This window comes from Malaclemys terrapin, chromosome 15 (genome assembly GCF_027887155.1).
Source record: "Malaclemys terrapin pileata isolate rMalTer1 chromosome 15, rMalTer1.hap1, whole genome shotgun sequence".
Taxonomy (NCBI): Eukaryota; Metazoa; Chordata; order Testudines; family Emydidae; genus Malaclemys; species Malaclemys terrapin.
In genome coordinates, this window is record NC_071519.1 from 11,204,689 (window position 1) to 11,232,282 (window position 27,594).

A 27,594-nucleotide genomic window follows, 5' to 3' on the forward strand; every position below is an offset into this window, starting at 1 on the left:
CGCTCAGACTGGGCATGTGGTAGTATAAACATCATACAGACACAAGCCTTCTTTCTGCAACCCTCCTGCCCCCAAGAACTCACTTCAGTGATTCCCCAAATCAAAGCCACTTACCAGGGGCTCCTCTCCTGTTTGAACTTTGCTAAGCTCCGGCAGCTGCGACTGGCTAGCCTCCTCCAGGGTAGAGAAGAACTCCTGGCTGCATGCACCTCTGACCTCCAACTCATCCTCTGCCTCTGGGTCTCCCTCCGCCTCCACATCCTCATCCAAGATTTCCTCTTCCTGGCTCAGTCCACTGTCAGCTGGCATGTGAACCACCGAAGTATCCACAGTGGAGATGGGGTCACCACTGAGTTTGGCATCCAGGCCTTTGTAGAACCGGGAGCTGATGGGTACAGCACCGGAGCAGCTGTTTGCCTCCCGTGCCATGTAATAGGCGTTCCACAGCTCCTTCACTTTGACCCTGAATTGCAGTGTATCCCGATCATGGCCCCTTTCTCTCATGCATCGTGAAATCTGTCCATAGGTATCAATTTCTGTGGCTGAAGCACAGCTGGGACTGGACGGTGTAGCCTGATTTGGGGTGTGTTAGTAGTGTTGATTTAATTTATTAAATTAATATACTTAATTTTTAATTAATTGATAATATTAATACTTATTATGGATATTAATTAGTATGGGTTTAGGCTTGCCAATTTGATTAGAAGATAAAGTTTGTTTTGAATTAGGCTTTATAGAGTTTATAAAAGGATCTTTGGGGGTATGACAGGAAGCTTACACTGAGACAGGTGTGGAAGCAAAAAAAGCACTGACAGGAAGGGAATGACAATGCATGACAGTTTGTTAGCAAGGGTCAGGCTAACTGTAATCCTAATAACGCGAAATTTGTAAAAGCGAGAAATGTGTAAGGCAAGTGGAAAAAAACTGTGTAAAAAGTTGTTGCAACCTTGTGTAAATAATGTGTAGATAATATGGAATGTAGACTGAGAGTCTATGTTAGTGAGCAAAACAAGATATCAGAATGATCTATGTATAAACAAAATGCAGCTGTTGCTCATTGTAACAAAAGGTATAAATGCTTGCTGTAATTGTTTACCTGTTAAGAGACCTGTTTAGCTCTCTCCCTCTATGCAATTAATAGAAAAAAATAAAGTATGTAACTTGCTGTACCCAAACAAAAAGTAAAATCTCTGTTATTGTCCGACACAGGTATAGTTATAAAGACTTTTTATTAAAATCGATGACATAGTAAGTAAATGGTAAAACAGTTAGAATTACAAAATTATAACTGTATCACAGTTATTCAAGATTATATATATGGTAATACACAATTATATGCTGCAAAGTTTTGGTTAATACTTGCACCCTGTTTTGATGATCTGGTGTTGAAAGATATAGGATCACACCTTTGGTGGTGCCTCTGGCAGAGGAAACTAATGTCACACCTCTGGCAGAGGAAGCTAATGCAAAAGCTGTTAGAGCTGTTTACTTTCTAACTATGCAAATAAGCATATTAATCCTTAGATCTCCAACAGCCTCCTCTCCCCAAATGCTGATGAGGTCCAGCATTTCAACATTGCTCCAAGCAAGGGATCGCTTGGTGCATGTAGCAGGCAGGTCACCTGGAAAGATGCGCTGAGACCACTGCATGCATCACCAAGCAAACAGGAAGGGGACTTTCAAAATTCCCAAGGAATTTAAGGGGGGGGGGTATTCATGGTTGGTCACCTGAGAGCAGTGCAGTAGAGTTCAAACCGATGACCAGAAAGGCGAGAGCAGGGTTTGTGGTACACCTCCCGGAGGCCAATCGCAGCACTGGAATTGACCAGGGTGTCTACACTGGCACCGTGGCGCTGTAGCCCCGGTGCTGGAAGCTGTACACCTCTCGTCGCGGTGGCTTTTTTTTTTTTTTTTTTTTTAAACAGCGCTGCAACTGCTCAGTTTCTGTGCAGTAAGTGGCTTGGCAGTGTGTACACCTCAGGCGTTACACTGCAGAAAGCTGCTTTACTGGGCAGAAACTTGCCAGTGTAGACAAGGCCCTAGATGACTTACAGAAGAACGCAAGACTGGTCATACTGGGTCAGACTAATTGTCCATCTAGCCCAGCGTGCTGCCTGAGAGTGACCAGTGCCAGATGCATCAGAGGGAATGAACAAAACAGGCTTGTTGACCTCCAAGGTGAAGGTCTGTCACCCTTTCCTTTAACTCTATTGTTGTGGATTCCAGCTTACCCTATCTTACCACACCTCCCCCGAGGTCTCTGGGCAAATCAGGTGTGAACCACTCCTTTGATACAGACGTGTCCCAATCCAGCTGAACTGAGGCAGACTTTGGGCCAATGTCAGTTTGGAAAAGGCTCGCTTAACCCAGCAGGTTTCTCAAAGTATCTGTTGCTGTGAACCGCATGTAGTGTGGATGTGTGAACCCCAAAGATATCAAACATGAAAGAAACACAAGGCCAGTTTTGGGGAGGTTTCCAGAGCCAGGCCTAAGGAAAAGGGGCCTCAGCACCTATAAAAATAACTGGTTACAAAATTTAAATTAAATTAAGAAATCAAACCAAACACCAACCCAGAAAAGCTACCATCACACATCCATCACCATTTTAGATTTTGACATCTCCTGCCTGATGTGACATCTTTGCTTTGCAAACAAGAGACCTGGAGAACTCTGTGGCTGTTACCCTCTAACTGGGTGAAAGGTTCCAAATCCTGTCTCAAGTAATTTTCCTCTTAAGAGAAGATTTATTTTAAAATTTATCATAATAAATTCCATTTTAAATAGAAATAATTACCGTCTATACTGGGTCTCTATTCTCGTACATGCTATTTCTCTCACATATTCCCCTATTCTAATTCCTTTGGAGTGAGGTTTCAATTTCAGGATTAGCCTCCATTTCCTATGTAGTAGGAGGCAGCAGGGAGAGAATTAGAAGAAAACCTGAATTATATTGTAACACTGAAAGTTATCACATCATCAGCCTCTTCCATGACACTAATTAACTTCATGTTTAATTTCATTGTTGCTGGTAACAACTTATCCAATGATTACAAAATATAAACCAATAGGGCAGTTTTCTCTTCATTCCCATTTCCACCCAGTGAGCTTTGTGTGAAGTCACATTCTACAATAACCTAGGAGCCTTCCATTTCTGTTAATTCATTTCTCCCTGGGTCTTCTCCCAGAAGTATGGGTGGAAAGGGTCTCCCACTACATGGGAAGGCTGCATCATGATAAAACCCACCTGTGCTCTATTTTCACGCTTGCTAATCCTTCAAAGTAGCAGCAGTAGGAGAAGTGATACAAATGCACTAGACATAATAGCAAATCCAAGAGACCAAACCACAGACTCTGGACTTAGCATTCATGAATCCTGCAGTCTGAACTTGGAATCTGATACATTCCCTCATTGGCTACCATCATTTGTCCAGCATGGAAGTGCTTCTTGTCCAACAAAGTAGCCAGATTCAGACCCATAGGCATAGAATGGCTCTGAAGGAATCAGCTGTTTCTCTCTGTGCTTCATGAAACTTTGAATCCAAATGGTAAAGGACGGTTATTCCCAATTTAATTATGGCATCCGTTAGGAGTGTGACCAGTACCTCTTAACAAGGGAGCAGGGTTGTAAAAATAGTTTACCAGGGCCACAGGTCACCATAGCTTCCATCTCTGGGGTGAAAATCAACCACCAGTACCTGCAATTTCTACCTGAGTTCTTGTCAAATCTTTGACCTTACTTGGAGTAATTTTACCCTTCTTTGGCGTAGTATTCTTCACCAACCACACAACATATCCGTAGCGATAGTGAGATATAACGCCCCCAAAGATGCCCTTTTATTTCTTTAATCTGGTGGCACAGATTGAAATTAGGGACTAAATTCAGGTACTGCTTAGAATCCCTATAAGATACCAAATGTCAAGTATCTATTAAAAATAGGTATCTCTTTTCAGTACTACATGTAGTTGCAGACTTACTCTTCAGCGTCAGTCCAAAATCTTCCTTGGTCTTATAATCCTTCAGAAGGCTGACTTTGTACTTCGCTCTTCTATCTGACGCATCTATCCAGTTCTTCTTCAGCTTCAATCTGGCCACCACTAAGTCATGGTCGGACACTACGTCTGCTCCTCTTCTAACTCTAACGGCCTGCAAAGATCTTCTGAACTTCTTGCTAATACAGACATGATCAATCTGGTTTTCAGTAGTATCTGCTGGCGATACCCAGGTACCCTTGTGGATCCGCTTGTGAGGAAAGATGCTGCCTCCTATGACCAGGTTGTTAAGTGCACACAGATCCACAAATCTCTCTCCATTCTCACTCATCTCTTCTAGAGCGTGGGTCCCCATGACTTGTTCATATCCTGTGTTGTCAGGTCCAATTTTGGCATTGAAGTTTCCCATAAGGATGGTGATGTCTTTATCTGGGAGAATCTCTAATATTTTCTGAAGTCTGTTGTAAAAATAGTCTTTATCCTCCTCTTCAGTCATTGGTTGGAGCATAGCACTGTACAACATTTATCTTAATCCTCTTCATTTTAGTTCTGAAGGATGCTGCGATGATCCTGGAGCCATGTGCCTCCCAACCGATCAGTGCTCTCTGTGCCTGCTTGGACAACATGAAGCCTACTCCTTGTGTGTGGAGTGCGTCGCTCTCTTCATGCCCAGAATACAGCAACAGCTCTCCTGTCAACAATCATCTCTGTCCAGCTTGCGTCCATCTTGTCTCGCTAATGCCTAGTAGGGTCAGGTTGTTACTCATCTCTGCTGCGACCTGCGCCGTCTTTCTTGACTCGTACATGGTCCTCACATTCCATGTACCGATTGTAGTCCTCCTGGTTGCAAGAAGGGTAATCGGCTTAGTGGCTTCCTCACAACTTTCACCACCCAGCGTCATACATCTTCGAGTTGAAGACCCTTCTTTTTCTAGGCTAAAAGTCTCTATTCTCTCTATTGTTGGCATTTCTGTAGCAAGTTAATTTTTTATGGGGTGGAGTTGCTAGCCCCACGCCCAACCCTCCTCCTTTATCCTGACTTGGGACAGTTTTCAGTACTACATGATCGGTCTGAGGAAGAGGAAGACAGTGTACTCAATGGATGGCAGAAAGTGAGAGACACACTTAGGTCAGCATGCCAGGAAGTCCTTGGAATCAAGAAACATCAGCAGAAAGAGTGGATCACAGCAGAGACCTTGACTAAGATAGAAGATAGAAAGAAAAAGAAGACAGTAGTTAACAACAGCAGGACTAGAGCAGCAAAAGCTAAAGCGCAAAAAGAGTATACTGAAGCCCACAGAGCAGTGAAGAGGAATATTAGGAAGGATAAGAGAGATTATGTGGATGGACTGGCAGCAGAAGTGGAGCAGGCAGCATACTATGGTAATAGGAAACAGCTGTACGACATCACCAAGCAACTGTCTGGAAAGTTCAGCAAGCGAGAACGTCCCGTCAAAGATAAGCAGGGAAAGTCTATAACAGGAATAGAACAGATGGGCGGAGCACTTTGAGGAACTCCTGAATAGACCAGCACCACCAAATCCACCAGACATTGACCCAGCTAATGAGGACCTTCCAATCAATTGTGACAGACCAACCAGAGATGAGATCAGAAAAGCTATCACTATGATGAACAGGAAGGCGGCTGGACCTGACGACATTCCAGCAGAGGCCCTGAAAGTAGATCTGGATGCTTCAGTAGAAATGCTGTATCCCCTCTTTGAGAAGATATGGGAAGAAGTAGTGATTCCGGCAGACTGGAAAGAGGGATACCTTATTAAAATCCCTAAGAAAGGAGACCTCAGTAACTGTGCCAACTACAGAGGAATCACACTTCTGTCGGTGCCAGGGAAGGTCTTCAACCGAGTCCTCTTAGAGAGAATGAAGGATGCCATTGATCCACAGCTACGAGATGAGCAGGCAGGTTTCCGGCAAAACAGATCATGCACGGAGTGGAACTCCTCGTTGTAAATCAACTTTGTTGACTATGAGAAAGCATTCGATAGCGTGGATCGAGAGACTCTCTGGAAGCTCCTTCGGCACTTCGGCATCCCAGCAAAGGTGGTCAACCTGATTAAGAACTTATATGACCGCATACTCTGTAGAGTGATCCATGGACAGCAGCTTGCAAACAGCTTCCAGGTGCGAACTGGAGTCAGACAAGGATGCTTGTTGTCACCATTTCTTTTTCTCCTTGTCATTGATTGGATTATGAAGACATCCACTTATGAGCGCAGGAACGGAATCCAGTGGATGTTGTGGACCCAGCTTGATGACCTGGACTTTGCCGACGACCTTGCACTCCTTTCGCATAGCAAACAGCAGATGCAAGAGAAGACCAGCGTAGTGGCAGCCACGTCATCACAGGTTGGCCTCAACATCCACAAGGACAAGACCAAGATCCTCAAGATCAACTCCATCAGTAACGACCCAGTCACACTGAATGGAAGCCCTCTGGAAGAAGTGCAGTTCTTCACCTACCCAGGCATCATCGACCAGCAGGGTGGCACAGACGCAGACATCAAAGCAAGGATCGATAAGGCAAGAGCAGCTTTCTTACAGCTCAAGAACATCTGGAGCTCCAGAGAGCTCTCTTTGGCAATAAAGATTCGACTGTTCAACTCCAACATGAAATCAGTCTTATTGTATGGAGCTGAAATCTAGAGAACAACTAAAACAACCACCAGGAAGATCCAGACCTTCATAAATAGTTGCCTTAGAAGGATTCTCCAGATCCTCTGGCCAGACACCATCAGCAACATCCACCTCTTGGAGAGGACCTATCAACTTCCAGTAGAGGAAGAAATTAGAAGGAGAAGGTGGGGCTGGATAGGACACACACTACGAACATCACTAGACAGGCACTGCGGTGGAACCCCCAAGGCAAGCGGAAAAGAGGCCGTCCAAGAAACATCTGGCAACACGACCTTCAGGCTGATAGCATAAAAATGGGCTATACCTGGAACCAGTTAGAGCAAATGGCCCAGGATAGAGGACTCTGGAGATCTGTGGTTGGTGGCCCATACCTCGATTGGGGTGACGGGCATGAGTGAGTGAGTTTATTCGGCAACTATATCACATTCAACATGGATTTCATTTTCTACACATTGCAGCATCTCCCAGGGGTGAGCTGAAGAGAAATGTCACTTCCATTTTCCCCATCTCTACCTAGATAGGGATTGCCTTTCCCAAATAATAGGCAACATGAACCTGATTAGGAAGGTGATATCTTCAGGAGCGACCTCCTGCAGACCCCATGCCACAACTGCTTTGGGAGCCCAATGCATGGGTATTTTGCTTAGTTCCAAGTCATTTACTAGGGAATCCTCTTCCCAGCCCTTTAGAAAAAATATTGACCTAACCAATTGAACAACAGGGGGATTGGGATGGTGATGGGGAATAAGAAAATCCCTCTGATTTACCCTATCTTCTGCTGTTGTTACAGAGGGTGAAATGACATTTTCCCCTATCCCTGCCCTGTTCCTGCTCTTTGTTATAGTTCAATATTTTTAAGTGATAAAAATAGTAGTAAAAGTATCTGCTCTGCAGCACAACCTGAAGCAACCTCAGGGCAACTGGGAATGAAACAATTCCCAAAGGGGGAACTTGAAAACTAACAGTTGCTTTGAAATGGAGGAACAGTATAACCGTGATGCTCAGGTTTTGTTTAGGTCAGGTCAAGGGGGAACCTAATGCCAACCAATGCACCTGGGCTGCATCTGCTCTACAACTAGAATTGTCTTTTTACACCAAGATCACTAACTTGAGCAGCCAACGCCATGTACAGTCCTAGTGAATGTCAGGCACAGATAGTTTTTGCTTCAGCTTGTTGGGATCAAACCTCTCTCTCCCACCTGGAGCTGATGAACATTCCTGGCTGGAGGGACACACACTCCTACAACTCAAAAGGAAAGGAGTTGATAGAAAAGATCACAGGACTGACCCCAAAGAAGGTGAGCTGCAAAAGGCACAAGCAGGCAACTCATCTGGTGGAGCTAAGAGACTACGGTGAATACGGTGCAAAAATCACTATGTGGGAATTAGCAAATGTAATTAAAAAAAAAATCTTTGGCCAGCCCTAGTCAAAGGATTTATTACAGTTCTTGCTTATGTGGATTCTCTGATGTCTGATAAGGTGTGAGCGCTGACTGAAGCTTTCTCCGCACTCAGTGCATGTGTAGGGCATCTCTCCTGTGTGGATTCTCTGATGTATGATAAGGTTTGAGCTCCGATTGAAGCTTTTCCCACACTCGGAGCATGTGTAGGGCTTCTCTCCTGTGTGGATTCTCTGATGGGTGATAAGGGTAGAGCTCTTACTGAAGCTTTTCCCGCACTCAGAGCATGTGTAGGGCCTCTCTCCTGTGTGGATTCTCCTATGTGTGCTCAGGGCAGAGCTGTGACTGAAGCTTTTCCCGCACTCAGAGCATCCATACGGTTTTTCACCTGTGTGGATTCTCCAATGTTTGCTAAGGGCAGAGCTGTGATTGAAGCGTTTCCCACACTCGGAGCATGTGTAGGGCCTCTCTCCTGTATGGATTCTCTGATGTGTGATAAGGGAAGAGCTGTGACTGAAGCTTTTCCCGCACTCAGAGCATCCATACGGTTTCTCACCTGTGTGGATTCTCCTATGTGAGATAAGGTTTGAGCTCAGCCTGAAGCTTTTCCTGCACTCAGAGCATGTGTAGGGCGTCTCTCCTGTGTGGATTCTGTAATGTCTGATAAGGGTTGAGCTCCGACTGAAGCTTTTCCCACACTCAGAGCACGTGTAGGGCGTCTCTCCCGTGTGGATTCGCTGATGTAAGATGAGGGCAGAGCTCCGACTGAAGCTTTTCTTGCACTCAGAGCATGTGTAGGGTGTCTTTCCTGTGTGGATTCGCTGATGTGAGATGAAGGTTGAACTATCAATGAAGCGTTTCCCGCACTCAGAGCAACCATAAGGTTTCTCACCCATGTGGATTCTCCTATGTGCGATCAGGGCAGAGCTCCGACTGAAGCTTTTACCACACTCGGAGCATGTGTAGGGCGTCTCTCCCGTGTGGATTCTCTGATGTGTGATAAGGTTTGAGCGCCGACTGAAGTTTTTCCCACACTCAGAGCACGTATAAGGCGTCTCTCCTGTGTGGATTCTCTGATGTGTGATAAGGTTAGAGCTCCTATTAAAGCATTTCCCACACTCAGAGCATCCATATGGTTTCTCACCTGTGTGGATTCTACTGTGTGTGCTCGGGGCAGAGCTCTGATTGAAGGTTTTCCCACCCTCAGAGCATGTGTTGGGCGCTTCTCCTGTGTGGATTCGCTGATGTGAGATGAGGGTTGAACTATTAATGAAGCGTTTCCCACACTCAGAGCATCCATAAGGTTTCTCACCCGTGTAGATTGTCTGATGTGTGATAAGGGCAGAGTTCCCATTGAAGATTTTCCCGTACTCAGAGCACGTGTAGCGTGTCTCTTCCAAGTTGATTCTGTCATGTATTAAAAGGTCTGAGTGGGTACTGAAGTTTTCCTCTGGCCTTTCCTGAATCTCACAGGCTTTTGCTTTTTCTCGGAGTGCACAACTCCCGGAAACATTCCCTTTGGATCTTCCTGATAACATCCCATGTGGTTCTACTTGCTCAGCATCTTCCTGCTGGAGTTTCTCCACATTCTCACTCACCATCCCATCACCTGAATGGGAGACAAAAAGAATCCAGACATAGATCACTCCCTGCACCAGAAAGAAAGGAAATCTCAGAGAGAGGAACAACCGAAAATATGTGTGGGAGAGATCAAAACTATCAGGAGCTGATTTTCCCCAAACAACCCTTCCACAGAGGAGAGAGGAAGGGATCAGTTTTGGTCTGCATCTCACCAGAACACTCAGAGAAAAGCGAGATTGGAGAGGGATCTGCTGCCAGTTGTCAGTCAGAATCGGAGGGAAGCCAACAGTGACATCTGCCATAATGATTCCACATCTGCAGGGAACAACCCTAAACTTGGAGAGCTCACAGGGTCTTTGTAAGGCATCCCAAATGTTTTTTGCATTCCCAAACAGTTGTTGAGTGGTTTAACCAATTTCTCACCTTTCAGGAGCACTTCTTTCTCAGAGCCCTGGAGGTCTGGGATCCATGGCTCTTCCCCTCGTTCTAGCTGCGAGATCACATCAGGTTTGGAAACTGGAAACCCTACTACAAGCAAAGAAAACAAGGGAGGTCAGTGGAATTAGTGGAATACTTGGCACAAAGAATATTCCATGGTTTTAACCCCAGCTCATTTTTAAGCAGTAACATCCCAAGGCCAGCTTCCTTAGCTCAAAGTGGCAGGAGAGTTATTATTATAATAAATCATATTCATTACCTTAGTGCCTCAGGACCAACTAACAGTGGGTCCCCATTGTGCTAGGCAAAGTACAAACCCAGAATAGTAGATGGCCCATGCCCTGAAGAATTTACAATCTAACTAGACAAGACGTACACAGAATGGGGGAAGGGGTAGAACCCACTGTTAGAATAGAGATATTCAGGCCTGCCTGTAAAGCCTGTACTTTAAGAACTTAGGTGTATTTCTATCACTTAGCAAGTTACAGGCGTATAAAAACAAAGAATCAAAATCACAGTCCGCCTGTGTCTGGGCCTTGTCTCATTAGGAGAGTCTGAGGCCTTGTTCTCAGGCTAAGGCCTTTGGCTAAGCAGCAGGGGCAGCCATAAGCTGGGAAGTGTAGGGTCACATCCTCACATGCCAAACCAGTCACACTGAACTAAGGTGCTATTGGGCTGTTAGGAAGACAATCCTGTCCCGATAGCGCCCATCACCACCTGATAAAGAAACAGACCTTAAGATGCTTAAAGAAAACTTAGTTTGATAGCATCCTGTCTGGCAAGAAACCACTTATCAATGGTTGTGAAACCCTCATTTCCGTATTGTTTTATCTTTATGGCCACCGCTTTTACATTGTCAATCAGTCTGGTTCTCTCATTTTTTCTGTCTGCTGTATAATTAATTTTGCTAGGTGTAAGTTAATTAGGGTACTGGGATATATTGGTTAGAAAATTATATTACAATATGTTAGAATTCGTTAGTTAAATTTCAGTACAATGACTGGTTAAGGTATAGCTGAGAGTATTATTATATAAACAGGGTCAAACAGGAGGGGGAAGGGAAATTGGAATCATGTTTGATAAGTGGGGGGAAGGGAACAGGGAGTGAGGACACAGGCAAGACTCTGTGGCATCAGAGCTGGGAAGGGGGATACGAGGAAAACGCTCTGCGGCATCAGAGCTGGGAAGGGAACACTGGGGAACAGACTCTATCGCGTATAGAGATAAGCCCGACTGGTGTGAAGGGCTTCGGAATATGCCTGCTTGGAAACTAACCCCAATAAACATGGCATTCTCTGCACTTCAGACTTCTGGTCTTTTGCTGCTTGCTGTCTGCATGACAAGAACCAGGGAGGGTGAAAGGAAAGCCCTGTAACAAAACTGACATGACCTGATAAGCAACAGGTAAGCCTTTAAGGAAGGTTTTAATACACTTTGGAACTGATCAGGGATTCCCACGAGGACTGATGAGGGGGCGATGGTAAATACACATTTAGATCCTTTTCTTGTTTTATATCTTTTCCACAGAAGGCGCACTGGCATGGACCCATAGAATCTGTGCAATGCGCTGGCTTTTAAGCAGTCCTTGGGAGGTTCCCCTTGAGTTCACTAGACCTCCAAGGGGTCCCACTCTCTTCCACAAGGATAGGCCACGTAGCTTCAACACCTGAGACTGAGCCTCTGGCTTCAACACTCCTATTTCAACCTGTGAGCTCTGCCACCAGGTACAGCTGAACGACACTCCTGGTCAGAGACGGTTCCTCAGTCAATGCACATAGCAAATGTTTGCTGTGACACTGGGCAGACTTTTAAAACATAGCAGAGCTTATTAGTCAACTGAGCACTGGAAAGTCCTTAGATTAGGACAGAGAAGCAAAGAAGACAATATAGTCCGTACTGGCCAATGCCCTTGAGCACTGCTGCTGTAGAAAACGCTTTGGTTTCCTTTCACTGTGACTGTCCATTTGTCTTCGCTCCGGCAGAGCTTCCTGCGTCTGCGAGCCCAGTTCTTCCTGCTCCCAAAAACATAACGAGTCCATGTATACTTCACTCAGCCAAGCAGATATCCTCCCATGGCCAGGTAATTATTATTCCCTTGTCTCTGTTGGGTATTCCATTGATGTAGGATGGTCCCAGCCAGTCCTTAATAACCCATTCATATCACCCCATGACAGCTACGTGACAAAACACCTCATTTCTCCTGCTCTTTATAATCATAGCAATACCAATCACAGAGGGAAACTGAGGTGTGTATTGGCATCATATAAATATCATCAAAATTCCCACCTCTATCACACACACACTGCTCACAGCCCTTGGAGAGAGAGCAAAGCACAGGAGTGGGAGCTTATGCCAGTGAACACAGTGGACGACAAGCTGCAATGCTCACACCTTAGTCAAGAAGGAGAGGTATGTAGGTCTCCACCCATAGAGAGGGGCTGGCTAGAGGCCTGATACAGGAGAGCGCATTCCTTGAGCACACCACAGAGGCAGATCAAAGGCTTAGCTATCCCAGAACTGTGACATCGCAAAAGCACATTTTGGGACATTAAGAAATCGAGTGACTCAGGTGTAATGGGAGGGAGAATTCAACTCCGCCAGCATGTGGAGAAGGCTGGGGAATTAAATACAAAAATTCAGGAGCAACAGCCTCTAATTCTCCCAGAAAAGGAGAATGTAAGAAACAAGAACTGGGCCATGAAACCTAGGAGGGACAGGCTCAAAGATCCAAGGAGCCTGGAGGGAAAACAGCTTGTGGCTGCTGCAGATGGGGAGAGGGGGGACAAGACTCTCTCCAAACTCTCACTCCTGCTGACCCCGACCTGATTTTATGATCTATGACCTAGTCTCATGTCTTGTAGGCAATTTTATACTTGCTAGAGGTAAAACATCATTCTCAGAGTATTGCTTATTAGCTTGGAACATGCGTGGAGGGGCAAGGAGGTGATCATATATAAATGGGTTATTAAGGGCAAGGACTACACTACAGCTGGGATTAAAGCTCTGAGATCGATCCACCGGTGGTCGATATAGCGGGTCTAATAAAGACCCACCAAATCGACTACAGATCTCTCTGCAGTCGAACCCTGTACTCTACTCTGACGAGAAGAGTAAGGTAAGTAGACCCTGCGGTAACTCTACCTAAGGTACATAGGTTGACTTACCTCAGTAGTGTAGACATAGCCTAAGCTTGCTACAATAAAGGGTCTTATATTAGGTTGAGGCTCTGTGGGAGAAGTTATGCTGAAGTCTGGGATTCACCTGAATAGGCCTAAGGAGAGAATCCCAGGTCAGATATTTTGCACCCCCATTTTGAGAGACTAACGAGGAACCGCAAACAGGTGCAATATGCTACAGGATTCTGAAAGAAGGAAGTTTGGGGTGGGCTTCAGCAATTAGGTTCCTATGAAGTATCTCAGCAGATGGACCGCATTCATATATTGAAGAACAGGAGTACATGTGGCACCTTAGAGACTAACAAATTTAAATTTGTTAGTCTCTATGGTGCCACAAGTACTCCTGTTCTTCTTTTTGCGGATACAGACTAACACGGCTGCTACTCTGAAACCTGTCATTCATATATTGAATTATTAATAAAAAAGTGATGTAAATCATGACTATTAATGCTTGATTCATAATTATGGACTTCCCAAAGGCCCCATATGGTTTGGGGCAGCTATTGACATTATTGTAATCAGAGTAAAGGAGCAGATATGGTATATAGCCATCTTATTACCCTAAGAAAGCGGATAAAATACCTCTCCTAGTTACCATTTTTTTCATTTTGTCGGGTCCCCGAGTCAGTGTAAACTGAAGGAGGGCCTCCCTTCTGATGGTCGCCCTTGCCCCTCCATCTTTGTTTCCAATCGTGTCCATAATTTGTAAGTACGCAGAGTGCAAGACCCTCTTTACTGTACTTATCTTAATCTAATTGTTATGTGTATTGATTTTTGCCTATGATTTCATTTATAACTGTCTGTATTAAATCAAGTTCAGTGTGTTTCACCAAATTTCATCTCCTCCATTAACTTTGAGTAGCCATCTGCAAGGACAAGTTGTACCCCAACATGTAATCTTATAGGTGTAAAAAGTGTACAGGCTACACTACCACCCTGTGACATTATCAACCAAGTCCCCATTTGTGCCTGGGTAGGAGTCCTGGTACGGAAGGGAGAAATGCATCAAGGACTCAGGATGCTTGGCCAGGGTGGCTGTGCACAGAGGTGGGGAGGTTATATGGGGAGAGGGGTAATGAGTGGGAGAGGGAGGTCAAGAGTTAAAATAATAATATTTGGGGGGGGGGGGGAAATGTACAGTTAAGTGAAACTGAACAGAAATAAAACTGGAACGTAGGCTCTAAAGCAACAAGGCTTGGATAGGGATTCGGGGTTAAAGGTCTGGGATCCCCCAAGCTCTGGATCCCCAAACCTCTCCTCCCTCCAACTAACCCACCCAGTCCACTTCCTGGGTGCCCTTCCTACACCCTCCCCTCCCCTTCGTCCCATTATTCTCAGCCAGCACCACCTCCCAGCACCTTGGGAACTTCTCGTGTTCCCTTCTCGTCTCTCACTACCTCATCCCTCCCTGCTGCTTCTTACCTCTAATCCTATACACACCCTCCCCATGTCCTGGCACCCCAGAATTATCTACCCCCCCTTCTCCTCCCCTCCCACAGCTCTGTTCTCCCTTCAGCTGTGGGTTCCTGAATGGCAACATTATACGCTCTCCCTTCAAAAGAGGAGCTCATCTGACTGTCACACAAGCCATGCATGAGTCCTACACTATTTACTTAATTTAGAATTCTACAGGCAGCGTAGTTTCCTCTTAAAATGAGGAAAAGGCACGAAAGTTACAGTTATTAATGTAGATATTAATGTATCCAATAACGATACATTAAATGCAATTTTAAAATGGCCGATAACACCAAAAAGGCACATGTCCAAAAATTATACTTGTGGGTAGGAGATAAGGCAAAAAAAGGGGGGCAAGGAAACTTGTCAAAACTTGTATGATGAATAAAGGTATAAAGTTATTACTACTCAGGTTCTTTAGAGACCCCACAGCTTCTAAAAAACTGAGGGGACGGGAATCCTTACCCAGTAAGACAACCGTCTCATAGTTCTCCTGCATAACATCCCTGTAGAAGGCTCTCTGAGTGGGGTGCAGCAGAGCCCACTCTTCCCTGGTGAAATACACAGCCACCTCCTCGAAAGTCACCAGCCCCTGAAAGAGCAAGAGCCCAACACTCAGTACCTGCTGTCCCAGTCACAACCCCACTATTCACGGAACAGCAGCACCAGGGAAATGGAAGCTCCGGGAGGCACATGTTAACAGAGTCACACCCCACCTTGCCTAGAGCCGCCAGGAGGCATCAGAGGGTAGAAAGAGAGAACCTTTGTGTCTCCCAGCTGACAGACGGAGGCAGGTTCTTCACATTTATCACATACCTACTAGCCAGAGCTTGATATAGGAGATGGGGCTGTCTCTAGACCCTGCTGGTGGCTCCCTGCTAGGAATCCCAACACTCTCCAAATAAAATATATGGAAAAAAGGGGAAGTCAATAGTAAAGAATATAAGTTAGAAGGTCAGAATTGTAGAAAATTGGTAAGGGAAGCTATCAGAAATCAATGATCAATCAATGAAAATAAGAAGGAAGTTTTTAAAAGTATATTAAGTAGAACATTAACCCTAACAGTGGTAGTGGGAAATTATTAGATGGAAATGGCAGAATTATCAAAAATAATGCAGAAGAGGTAAAAGTGTTCAATAAATATTTCTCTCCTGGATTTGGAGAAAAACAGATGATGTAAGTCTTATCATAAGATGTTGACGCCGACAGTCTCTCCATTCCAACAGTAACTCATGAGGACGTTAAACACCATCTATTAAAGTTAGATGTGTTTAAATCAGTGGGTCCAGATAACAAGAGTTTTGAAAGAGCTGGTGGAGGAGCGTGATGGACTGTTAATGTTGATTTTAATTAGGACTTGGAACACTGGGGAAATTCCATAAGACAGAATAAAGCTAATGCTGTGCCAATATTTGAAAAGTGTAAAAGAGATGATCTATCTCATTACAAGAGTGTTAGTCTAAAATTGATACTGGGCAAGAGAATGGAGCAGCCAATACTGGATTTCATTAATAAAAAATTAAAGGGGGGCTAATATAATTAGTAGCCATTAACAAAGGTTTAGACACAATAGATCCTATCAAACTAACTGGCTATCCTTATTGGATGAGATCCAAGTTTGGTCACAGCTAATAGTACTGATGTAATATACCTAGACTTCTGTAAAGCATATGACTTGGTTCAGCAGAATATTTTGACTAGAAAACTAGCAAGATAGAAAATACACACGGCATACATTAATTAGATTAAAAACTGTGATTGTAAATGGGGAACCAGGGTCGAGTGGATTTCTTTCTAGTGGCTTCCCGCAAGGATTGGTTCTTGGCCCTGTGATATTTCACATTCTTTACAATGACCTAGAAGAGAATATAAAATCATCACTGATAAAGTTTACAGTTGCCACAAAAATTGGGGGTGGTGGTAACTAATAAAGTGTCAGTAGACTCAGGCTCTAGCACTGGGAGTCTGGGAAGTTTTCCCAGCCCTGGCTGGGGGGTTATTTCCTGTTCCACAAAGAGGGGAAGTTCAATTCCCAACTCCTGTGCCTTGAAATTATCCCCTGACACTACACCCCATATTCAGTGTAGTGGTATAATTATAATATGATTAGGATATAATTATGAAGCATTTTGTGCAAGGTGCATCATGTGCAGGGTCATTGGAAAAAAGTTATAATTTCCTATTTATGATTATCCTATTTGTGTGCATGGATCATGTTTGTATCTGAAGTTATGGATATTGACTATGTATCTGTATTTCAAATGTGCTTACTCTGGGTAACACCAAAACGAGCCTTTCAGGTACAACAGTGAAGAAGCCAGACAATGCTGATGGCTCATCAACAAAGACAATGGACCATGGAAGAGCTTCCCCTTCCTCTGAATGTTCCATCCAGTGTATGAGTCATGGCTACAGCAGGACATGCTAGGGCATGTGACCAGACCACATGACAATGAACTCCATTTTTGGTACGTATATTTTTCCACAAAGGGGACTGGGAACTGAATGTGGAACAAAGGGTTCCCGTCATGTGGAAAAGCTACATAAGGTGGGGTGTGACGTCATCTCTTGGCCTCATTCCCCAGACAAGTGAACTCCTGGAAGCACCTGAGGAACAAAGACTGAACTGGGGGATGTGCTGGTGGACTGCTTCAATCATCAGTCAGGGTGAGAAACTGCTAATTCAAATTCTATGCAGCTAGTAAAGAGGCGGGAAAACTTTTTGGCCTGAGCGTCGCATCGGGTTTGGGAAATTGTATGGAGGGCCGGTTAGGATTCAGGAGGCCTGGGGCAAAGCAATTTCGAGGGCCCTTCCACAAAAATAAGTTGCAATACTATAGAATACTATATTCTTGTGGGGGCTCCTGCAGGGCCCGGGGCAATTTGCCCCACTTGCCCCGCCCTCTGAGGGGCCCTGCTGACCTCCCTGACCCCTATCCACACCCCCGCCTCCTGACCACCACCACAAACTCCCCTGCCCTCTATCCAACCCCCCAACTCCCTGCCCCCTTACCATTCCTGGAGCACCGGTGGCTGGCAGCACTACAGCCACATACCACGCAGCACCGGTTCAGGCTGGGCTCGGCCAGTGGCACTGCCCCAGGAGCTCGCAGCCCCACCGCCCAGAGCATTGTGCCAGTGGCGGGGCAAACTGTGGCTGCCGCGGAGGGGGAAAAGGAGGGGAGGGACCAGGAGCTCAGGGGCTGGGCAGGAGGGTCCTGCGGGCTGGATGTGGTCTGCGGGCAATAATTTACCCACCTCTTATCTAGTATGCTAGGCTCAGTTTGAGTTTCTGGTTATTTGCCAAGTAATCTGCTTTGATCTATTTGCTATCACTTATCGCTGGGAAATTGGTGGTTGTTTTCTGTCTGTCCTTGAGTGGCTTAGGTAAAGCACTCAGGTACCCTGTTTCCCCGAAAATAAGACAGTGTCTTATATTAATTTTTGCTCCCAAAGATGCGCTAGGTCTTATTTTCAGGGGATGTCTTATTTTTGAGAAATGAAAAATGCCTTATTATCGGTGGATGCCTTATTATCGGGGAGGTCTTATTATCGGGGGGATGCCTTATATTACAACGAGAGGCAAAACTGTAAGTAGGCCTTATTTTCGGAGGATGTCTTATTTTCGGGGAAACAGGGTAGCTTAACGGAGTGTATGGCGCCACCTGCTGTCATGTTGGGTGATAAGAAGGCCTGGAGAGGCTGGCTGAATCTCCAGCAAAGCAGTGTGAGAAGGGCCAGCCCAGGTTCAGGGTTAGAGGGTACAGCGGTTCCCAGAAGCCCCTCAGACTGCACACCGGGTTGACAACCCATTACACCCTAGATTACACAAGTCTCAGCAAGTTTATCACGTCCTGTCCCCTCCCTTTCTCCACCCTAGATAGTTCCTATCTCCCACCACCTCTAGCAGCACCCACCCTCCTATGCCTTTACTGCTCCTCTCTCTCCAAGCAGAACCCACCACCAGCAGCTCCCTGATAATCCCTTACCTGAGCCAGCTCCATTGCAGCCATTTCCTTCCCCCTGGGAGGAGGGGATCATCGGGAGCAAAACGTGGACGTTATTCTGTAGCCTGCCAGGGAGAGAAGGGCAATGTGAGAGAATTCAGATGGGGCTTTTGTCCAGTCCACAAGCCGATTCCCCCCAGATTTTTCCCTGATAATGGACATTCAAGGTTCTGCCACATTGCGAAGCACAGAGTGACCTTATTCCAGTACATGCCTAGCCCCTTCCCACCAGGGCGTAACCCTCTGACACATGGTGAAACCCTCTCAGTAGCAGAGTCTCTCTGTTACACGTATCAAGTTTGTGGAGGATACCAAGCTGGGAGGAATTGCAAGTTCTTTGGAGAACAGGATTAAAATTCAAAATGATCTGGACAAACTGGAGAAATGGTCTGAAATATATAGGATGAAATTCAATAAGGACAAATCCAAAGTACTTCACTTAGGAAGGAAAAAGCAATTGCACACATACAAAATGGGAAACGACTGCCTAGGAAGGAGTACTGTGGAAAGGGATCTGGGGGGTCACAGTGGATCACAAGTGTGGGGAAATAGAGCAGGGGGGGCTTCTTTTTAATAGCCAGAGCTGTGAATCTGAAGGCCCCAAAATAAACCCTCCAACAGAGATCTGTTATGCTAACTACCCTTACACAAAGCAATACAGGCCAGAGCCTGAACTAGACTAGACTGCACAATTCCCTGCCAAACTCGGGTAAGGGTCATGACCGGGGGGGGAGGGGGGCAAGGAGGCAAAGAATAGAAAAAAAAGCCCCAGCAGCAGCACTAATGAAATATAATAACCACTTGTGTGAAGCAATAGATAACTTTAGCTAAATGCAATTTCTTGACTCATGCAGCTTCTCCTTTGGGTAATCTGTGACCCACTCCGTGATTCGAGCTATCTGCAAAAATAGCCAACCATAGATCCTCTTTAGGCGTCCCATGGAAACCCCCTCCCCATCTTTAACCAAAAGACCCCGGAAAATAACATGTCTTGAGAAATGTACCCAAACTGGTGCCAAGTACCACCCCTGGGGAAAACCACCAAGTGCCCCTCTACCCAAATAAACATCCAATTCTCAGAAAAATGAGGAAGGTACCTAGGAGGGAGGGGGAGGGAAATTGACCCCGACCCTAATTTCTTAACTTGTGGTTGGGGGGGGGGGGGGGGGGGGGGGGCTGACCCCAACCCCAGTTTCTTAACTCATGACGTATTGTTTGTACTTTGCTTGCGGTTTAATGAAATAAAAACCCGCCTGCGAGCGGCCCTCAGGGTGTCAGTCTTCGGACTGCACCCTAGTGCACTGGTATGTATGTCAATAAACTAGCCTCAGGCTTGAGTCTTTGAACTAAAATCATTGCGTGGGTGTCTTTGACCACAACACAAGCTAAATACGAGTCAACAAAGTTACACTGTTGCAAAAAAAGCAAACATCATTCTGGGATGTATTAGCAGGAGTATGGTAAGCAAGACACGAGAAGTAATTCTTTTGCTCTACTCCGTGCTGATTAGGCCTCAACTGGAGCAGTGTGTCCAGTTCTGGTCACCATATTTCAGGAAAGATGTGGACAAATTGGAGAAAGTCCAGAGAAGACCAACAAAAATGATGAAAGGTCTAGAAAACATGACCTATGAGGGAAGATTGAAAAAATTGCGTTTGTTTAATCTGGAGAAGAGAAGAGACATGATCACAGTTTTCAAGTACATAAATGGTTGTTAGAAAGAGGAGGGAGAAAAATTGTTCTTCTTAACTTCTGAGGATAGCACAAAAAGCAATGGGCTTAAATTGCAGAAAGGGAGGTTTAGGTCCGACATCAGGAAAAACTTCTTGTCAGTGTGGTTAAGCACTGGAATAAATTGCCTAGGGAGGTTGTGGAATCTCCATCATTGGGGATTTTTAAGAGCAGGCTGGACAAACACCTCTCAGGGATTATCTAGATAACACTTAGTCCTGCCTTGAGTGCAGGAGACAGGATTAGATGACCTCTCGAGGTCTCTTCCAGTTCTATGATTCTATGAACCAAAGGCCAATGAAGAGCAGAATCAAAGGAGTCACTTTGGGGGATGCTCCCTGTCATTTTCCCCCAGGCAGCCCTCTCATGGTTTACTAAGTTGTTTGATGCTCCAGCCTTTATACAGTCTCTCCTGGGAGTGCCCCCTTTCATGGGCTGGGCCTAGTTTTAGCTTTTGGCAAGCGTGACCCTGGGGGCTCTGAGACTGGGCCTCCTTGTCTCAGCACACCTCATTTCTTTCTGTGGCTCCCCAGTGAGTCCAGATGAGTAGATACTCCTCATAGAACCTGTGAACATAAGAATGGCCCACTGCGTCAGACCAATGGTCCATCTAGCTCAGTGGCTAATGCCAGGTGCTTCAGAGGGAATGAACAGAACAGGTAATGATCAAGTGATCCATCCCCTGTCACCCTTTCCCAGCTTCTGGCAAACTGAGGCCAGAGACACCATCCCTGTCCATCCTGCCTATGAGACTGGCAAATGAGGTGTTAGCTCTTGTAAAAGCCCCCACGTCTTAACTGAAAATGGACAAACGCATAGCTGGAATCAGTCTGACTCACCAGTGTTAATAGTGTTAAAACAGGTATTAGAATGACAAGAATGTGTTTAGACTTTATTGAATCTTTGAGTTGCTCCCTGGGTTTATATCTGACTAGTTGCATTGTGAGCCTCTGTGGCTATTTAAATCACCAGACAGGAGAGAGACTTTACCTATGTGAAGTGCTGATTGGCAACAGAATGCATTACACCCTGCCTGGCAGGACAGGTCCATCAACACCAGATAGACCATTATGGGACATTAAGGAAGACACAAGACTGTTGTTGTTGTGCTCTTGACCTCTCATTAGCTGAGTTTGCAGCTCAGAGCACATGGCAGAAATAGGATAAAAAAACCTATTCTGAAGGAACTGATTATCTGTATGCTGCTTGGACTCTGGGGGGCAAAGTTTCTAGGCATAAGGAAGAGATTCTCAGCTCCCATCCTGGGTTAGTCCTAAAGAATATGTAGAGCTTGCTTATTAAGCTTCCATTGCCTTTTGAAATTTAAGACTGTAACTTGTCTGCATCTGCTTTAACTTTGTAAACAATTCTCATTTTCTTTAAAATAAATCTCAGTAGAGGTTATGACAGGACTGGCTCCAAGTGTTGTCTTTGTGGGAAATCTAAGATTCAATTGACCTAAGGAAGTGACTGATCCTTTGGGACTGGCAGTAACCTGAACATTGCTGTGATTCATGGTGTAGGGCAGTGGTTCTCAACCAGGGGTCTGGAGCCCCCTGGGGGGCCACGAGCAGTTATCGGGGGGGGGCTGCCAAGCAAGGCCAGCATTAGACTTGCCGAGGCCCAGGGCAGAAATCTGAAGTCCCAGCACATGGGTCTGAAGTCCAGGGCCCCTGAGCCCCACCACCAGGAGCTAAAGCCAAAGCCTAAGCAATGTAGCTTTGTGGGGCCCCTGTAGCATGGGGCCCCAGGCAGTTGCCCTGCTTCCTACCCCCTAACGCCAGCTCTGGATTTTGTATGCAGAAAGCCAGTATTGTGGCCCACATGGGCCATGGAGTTTTTATAGTATGTTGAGGGGGGCTTCAGAAAGAAAAAGGTTGAGAACGCCTGGAGTACGGGACCATTTGTCACAAAGGTGAGCTCACCTGTGTGGTGAGATATATGGGATGACCCAAGGGGACTGTCTGTAATTCCATGTTAATGCTGTTACAGTGCCTGAAGTGTTTACACTGGATACTTGGTGAAATCTACATATTGAGCTCACAACCAATTTTGGGTTTGTTCCCTGCTTCTTACCAGTCTGCCTGAGGCTGGTGCTCATGCCCTCGAGTCACTGAAGACAGAGTTACAGAGACTTACGGGCACAACGCCACCAGCAGCAATTGGCAGCAATGCAGAGCAGGCTTTACAGTGACACAGTGTGGGCCAAATGGTCTATGGACTCAGTCAAGCCCCAGTTCTCCGCCAGTGCATGTCAGCATCCCGGCAACCTTCAAGGAGTGTCAAGGCTGCCACTCCTTCAGTGATGATGGATCTCCAGCATAGCATCACCCACGCCCCATAACCTGCCTTGTCTCCTGAGACAGAGGTGAGTGACAGAGGGCGCACAACGGATCCGGGGTGGGGTGGGGGTGGGAAAGAGATTAAAAAAAACACAGCTTCTAGGGGTCACCCCTCAGGAGGTCAAGGTAACAGGCACTGTGGTGGCAGTAAAGGGGGAGGGGAGGGAGTGGAAGCAGCACCCTGAAAGGCAATGCTGCCAGTGGGTTGCCCCACCACATCAGGCATGGGGCTGATAGGGGGCCATTCCCTGGGCCTCGGTGCCTGTGAAGGGCTATATAAACCCCATGCTGGCACAGAAGGGGTTAAACTGCTGTAATCTGGACTGGCGCAGCTCCTCCACACCTGCAACCCATGCCAGGACTACAGCAAGAGTTAACAGGAGAGACCTACTCTATTCAGACGGGGGCAACCCTGGGAAGGGAACAGTCTGTGGAGCATCTCCAGCCCCAAAGAGAGGGCTGGCAGCATTCAGGGCGCTGGCCTTCACTGAGGGAGGCTCAGCAGTTGGGCACCAGTTTGATGGGCTGGATGGCCTCTCACTGTGGGCTACCAGCAGCCTGGCACATGGAGTAGATACGGGGTGGCCTGTGGAGCAGGAAGTGGAGCAGCGTCCCAGACAGCACACCGAGAAGGGAAATGGAGGGGGGACATGGGGCACTGCAGTGAGTTCAGCACCCGTCCTGAAGGCCATTGGCAGAAAGTCGTCCTCTCCCTTGCCTGCAGGGGTCAGACAGTGACCCCTTGGCAAAGGGTCACTTGGTCTTTGCCAGCAGCTCTCACCTGAGACCTGACAAACCCATCACACCAAACACATCTCTCAGAGGATGGTCATGTGAGGTGTCTACAGAAAGCTTATAGCTGGTCAAGACTCAAAGACCAAGAGATCAACGTATGGGTCAGATGTAAGGAACAAAGCATTTATATTGAAAATCTACTTTATGAACTTGGAATGGAAAATCAATCACCGAGAGGTAACGGGCCCCGGGATTGACCCATCCACCCAAGAAGGAATCGTCATTTCTCACTCCTCAGCTCACAAGGTAACGCAACGCTCAAGTGACCAGCCTTGCTCCCTCCCAAACTGTCAATGGAAAACCATCAGAGCACTACCAAACAACTGAAACTTATGGGAGGGGGGAGCTGAAGGTAACAAATTTAATTATCTGAAATCCAAAATATGAATAGTTTAAAGGTACATGTTACACATGTATGGGGTGGAGGGGCAGGCCACAGTGTATCGGGGAGGGGGCCTGTTTAGAGGAGGGGCAGAGCTAGGACATGGCTAGACCAGGAGCAGAAGGCCCAGCTGGGGCACAGACCATGTCAGAGATTTCTCTCGCTGGCTCTGTTACCAACTGCCCATGACAAACACTTGAAAGAAGGGGAGGCCGAACTGGAAATGGTGGCAGAAGGAGGAGGTGGGGAAGAGAGAAACATTTGAAAGCATGACCATTATTCCCATTCCACCGTAATGAAAAAAGTACAGGAGAGGGGAGCAACACTTCACAATCACCCAGCACCTACGTGGAGAGAGCACTGGACGGGGACTATTCCTGGCTCTGCCACAGGCCTGTTAGGCGACCTTGGGTAACTCATTGCACTTCTCTGTACCTCCGATTGCAAACTTGTGTGAGACCCACAACTGCCTATAGGGCTGCTAACTCTTCCCGCCAACACGCTCTGTGGAAAAAGCTAGGAAATTCACTTACAAAAAACTTTATGAACGCAGGATTTAAGGTTGCCCGAAGCTGTCTGGTGCCCCTCCAGAAGAGAGATCAGCAAAACTCAAACTTGTAATAGTCAGGAAATGCAGAGATAAGGTACACACCAATGTAATCCTAATTCTGACCCATGTGAGCAATGACCCTTTCTTTACTCCTACAACACACCTATGTGCACCCAGCTATTTGAGATAGTGCCTATCACTAAAGTACTAGGGAAAATGTCAACCAGGGCACACAATAAAGCACTTTATCTTTGCTAAGACGGAATTTGATTTTAGGTGAGCTGCACTGTACAGGAGCTACTGACACCTGTTCTAAACTCAGATACTGGGCTGCTCCCCAGAAACAGCCGCACACTTGTCAACTGAACACCGCTTCACCCCTTTTTACAATTCTTTCATCCTTACTCACAGAAGTTCCAGCTAACGTTCTACATTCACTTACTCATCGTTAAGCACACAGACTGCTCCCACATCCCATCTCACTGCTGACCATTTCCATGGCAAACAGTCCCGTTCCCCCCTGACAACATGCACAGCTCAGTGCCAATACAGACTGGAAGCTCAAGGTACACATGCACCTCTTTCCTTTCATCGCACACATGGGGGACTCAGACCCAGATCTTCTTATATCACAATCACACCTCCACCAAGTTTCTCCAACTAATGCCTCTACCTTTCAGTGAAGCTACACCTAACACAGTGAGTGCAGCTGGAGTGCTGGCAGATAATGCCCAGTGGCTGTTGCCACCTCCAGGGGGCAGAGTTAAGGTTGCATTGGCGTGCACATTAGCTCTCTATTTCCTAGTTTTTGGAGGTTTGAATTTTGCTGAACTTGATACTCTGGCAGGGCCCAACATACTGCTGTTTAAGGACACAGAGGGTTTGTAAGCTGCAGACCTGATCTTTGACATTTTTGCTTTTTTTAAAAGATAAATAATTACAATAAATGTTCCTCTGCATAAATGAAGGTGTCAGGGACTAGATGAATGTTCAGTAAACACCCAGAAAGTGATGGCTCCCCATCCCTACCTGCCATTCACACAGGCAGTAAAGCCCTGTGAAAGGCAACTTTCAGAAGCAAAGAGAAGGGGATAGAGCTTAGAGTTTCTCTGCCAGTCAGGAAGGGGTAGCAGCAAGGGAAGACTGACAGCTGACAGTTCCAGGGGTGAAAAGGTTTGGGGGTATGGTGGGGGACAGAAGCAGCTGGGACTGGGCAGAATTAAGGTCCCTACAGGATACAGGCAATCACCATAGGGCTACGAATAAGGCATTTTATTGTATAAAGTTCCAGATTAGATTATACCAATTTGTAAAGACACATGAGATCTTTCCCTCATGGTATCAACTTCACTGGGTTGTTTCTTTTATTGGTAATTCCCAGAAGTCAATAGATCAATAACATTCTATCAGTTATGAAGTGGCCGTTTCAGAATTCTGGGGAGTGTCTATAATTTTGCACTAGGGGCCAGGTCCTTGGAAAGATGGAACCTTGTTTTCATTTTAATTTGTGCATGCTCAGCGGCTGCTGGAATGTGGTTCAAAGTATTTCCCTGTTTCCCTGACTTTTTCTTAAAAGCGCTGCTATAGAAAGTGGGGAGAGGCAGAAACTCACTATAGGATCATAGCTATTTATAGGTCATCGGAAGGACGGGAATTGGTGAGTTTCTGGGGATTTAATAATAAACACACAAATATCATCGTTCTTAATGAATTTTCCTCTTCTAATTCCCATAAACCACTAAATTATCCCTGGCTGTCCCCAGGAGTGTGGGGAGGGAGTACTAGTAACCTCCTAAAAAAACAACAAGGAGTCTGGTGGCACCTTAAAGACTAACAGATTTACTTGGGCATAAGCTTTCGTGGGTAAAAACCTCACTTCTTCGGATGCACCCCTGATACTAGTAACCTCCTGTGGCCAGTGTGGAAACTAAGGTACAAGGATCTTTCAGTGTCTGGCTCAAAGTCACCTACTTCACTGAATAAATCCCTAGTTGCTGGAGTCTCTTTCCCTAGAAGTTTTTAAGAACAGGTAGGACAAATCTCTGTCAGAGATAATCTACATAATACTGGGTCCTGCCTTGGCAGAGAGAGCTGGACTTGATGACAGCTTGAGATCCTGAGCAGCCCTACATGTCTAGGATGCTATGCAATATATAGAGATAAAAACACAACATAGAGAAAAATCCCCACCACAACATAATGTCAGGCAAATCAGGAATAAAAACAATCCCTCTCTCCCCCCCCTCAAAAAAAACTACACTCCACAGCATACGTCAGTTGTTGATCAGAGGTAAAATCGGAGTGTATTTCCCATCAGTATTTGATAAATGAACAGAGAGAAAAGAGGAAAGATTTGCAATAAATGTCTAGTCACGCTGAAGAACCGGAGCAAAGGGGTAAATCTGAGATGTTGTTTGTGTTTTATCATTAGAGAGAGGGCCCAACACTCAGGGCCCATTCAAGTAGAACTAGACAAAGAGAGAGAAAGTGGCAGGGGGGGATGGGGGAGGGATTTTAGGATATTTTATATCCATGTATGAGAGTTGTGGGGAAAACGGGTCACAAACTGCACATTTGGTAACAGGAGAGACAAACCCCCAGACGGGAGTGGGGGTGGGGGGGGAGTTTCTGTGGCTATGAAATGAGGGGAGGAGGAGGGGGAGGGGCAGTGTGAAGGGAGTTTATGTGACTGTCCAACACACACAGACAGTGACGGTTCCCCTCCCCCCCCTTCACACGGGCCGCAGGGAGCCGGGGGGGGGGCAGTTTGAAGGGAGGGGGAAGGGCCCTGGAGCAGGGAAGGGGGCAGCAGTGGGGGAGGGGTAGGTGCAACACCCAGACACACACTTTTCTCCCCCGAAATCATGATTTGAGAACTTCATTACTCAGCCAGAGGTTTCGGGGTCGCTACGGAGGCAGCACCGGGACCCGCCGCCCCACCCCAGCTTTCGCCCTGGCTCAGGGCCGGGCTTTCCCCCTACCCCGCTCCGCTCTTACCGGCTCTCCCGCGGGCCCAGAGCCCCGCCTCGCAGCGGGCCCGGAAGTGACGCATCCCGTGCGGCGCCGGGCGGGAGGGAGGAGACAGGTGACAG

The 27,594-nt window shown here is 46.3% G+C and overlaps 1 protein-coding gene across 4 annotated transcripts; it reads right to left on the minus strand.

Annotated features, from left to right (window-relative positions):
• Positions 1-1,210: 1,210 nt before the first annotated feature.
• On the minus strand, positions 1,211-27,594 carry LOC128823001 (zinc finger protein 501-like). 4 transcript variants are annotated; one of them, XM_054004985.1, is made up of 4 exons: positions 27,500-27,594; positions 18,685-18,767; positions 10,050-10,154; positions 1,211-9,654 (listed from the first exon to the last, which is right to left on the minus strand). In XM_054004985.1, the coding sequence occupies exons 2-4, from the start codon at positions 18,734-18,736 to the stop codon at positions 8,069-8,071; spliced, it is 1,743 nt and encodes a 580-aa protein (XP_053860960.1). In that variant the 5' UTR covers positions 18,737-18,767; positions 27,500-27,594; the 3' UTR covers positions 1,211-8,068. The 4 variants fall into 4 exon arrangements, with proteins under 4 accessions (XP_053860960.1, XP_053860959.1, XP_053860958.1 ...); XM_054004984.1 differs by lacking the exon at positions 27,500-27,594 and adding an exon at positions 15,161-15,287 and having other exon boundaries at positions 10,050-10,151; positions 18,685-18,771; XM_054004983.1 differs by lacking the exon at positions 27,500-27,594 and adding an exon at positions 15,161-15,287 and having other exon boundaries at positions 18,685-18,771.

What these genes read in the sequence shown, in the direction of transcription:
- LOC128823001 (XM_054004983.1), bottom strand. Translation starts at nt 18,708, where the DNA reads ATGGCTGCAATGGAGCTGGCTCAG. An exon ending in CTGCAATGGAGCTGGCTCAG is followed by an intron (nt 15,288 to 18,684) that starts GTAAGGGATTAT and finishes TTGCTCTTTCAG; the next exon opens with GGGCTGGTGACTTTCGAGGA. An exon ending in TGAGACGGTTGTCTTACTGG is followed by an intron (nt 10,155 to 15,160) that starts GTAAGGATTCCC and finishes CTTTGCTTGTAG; the next exon opens with TAGGGTTTCCAGTTTCCAAA.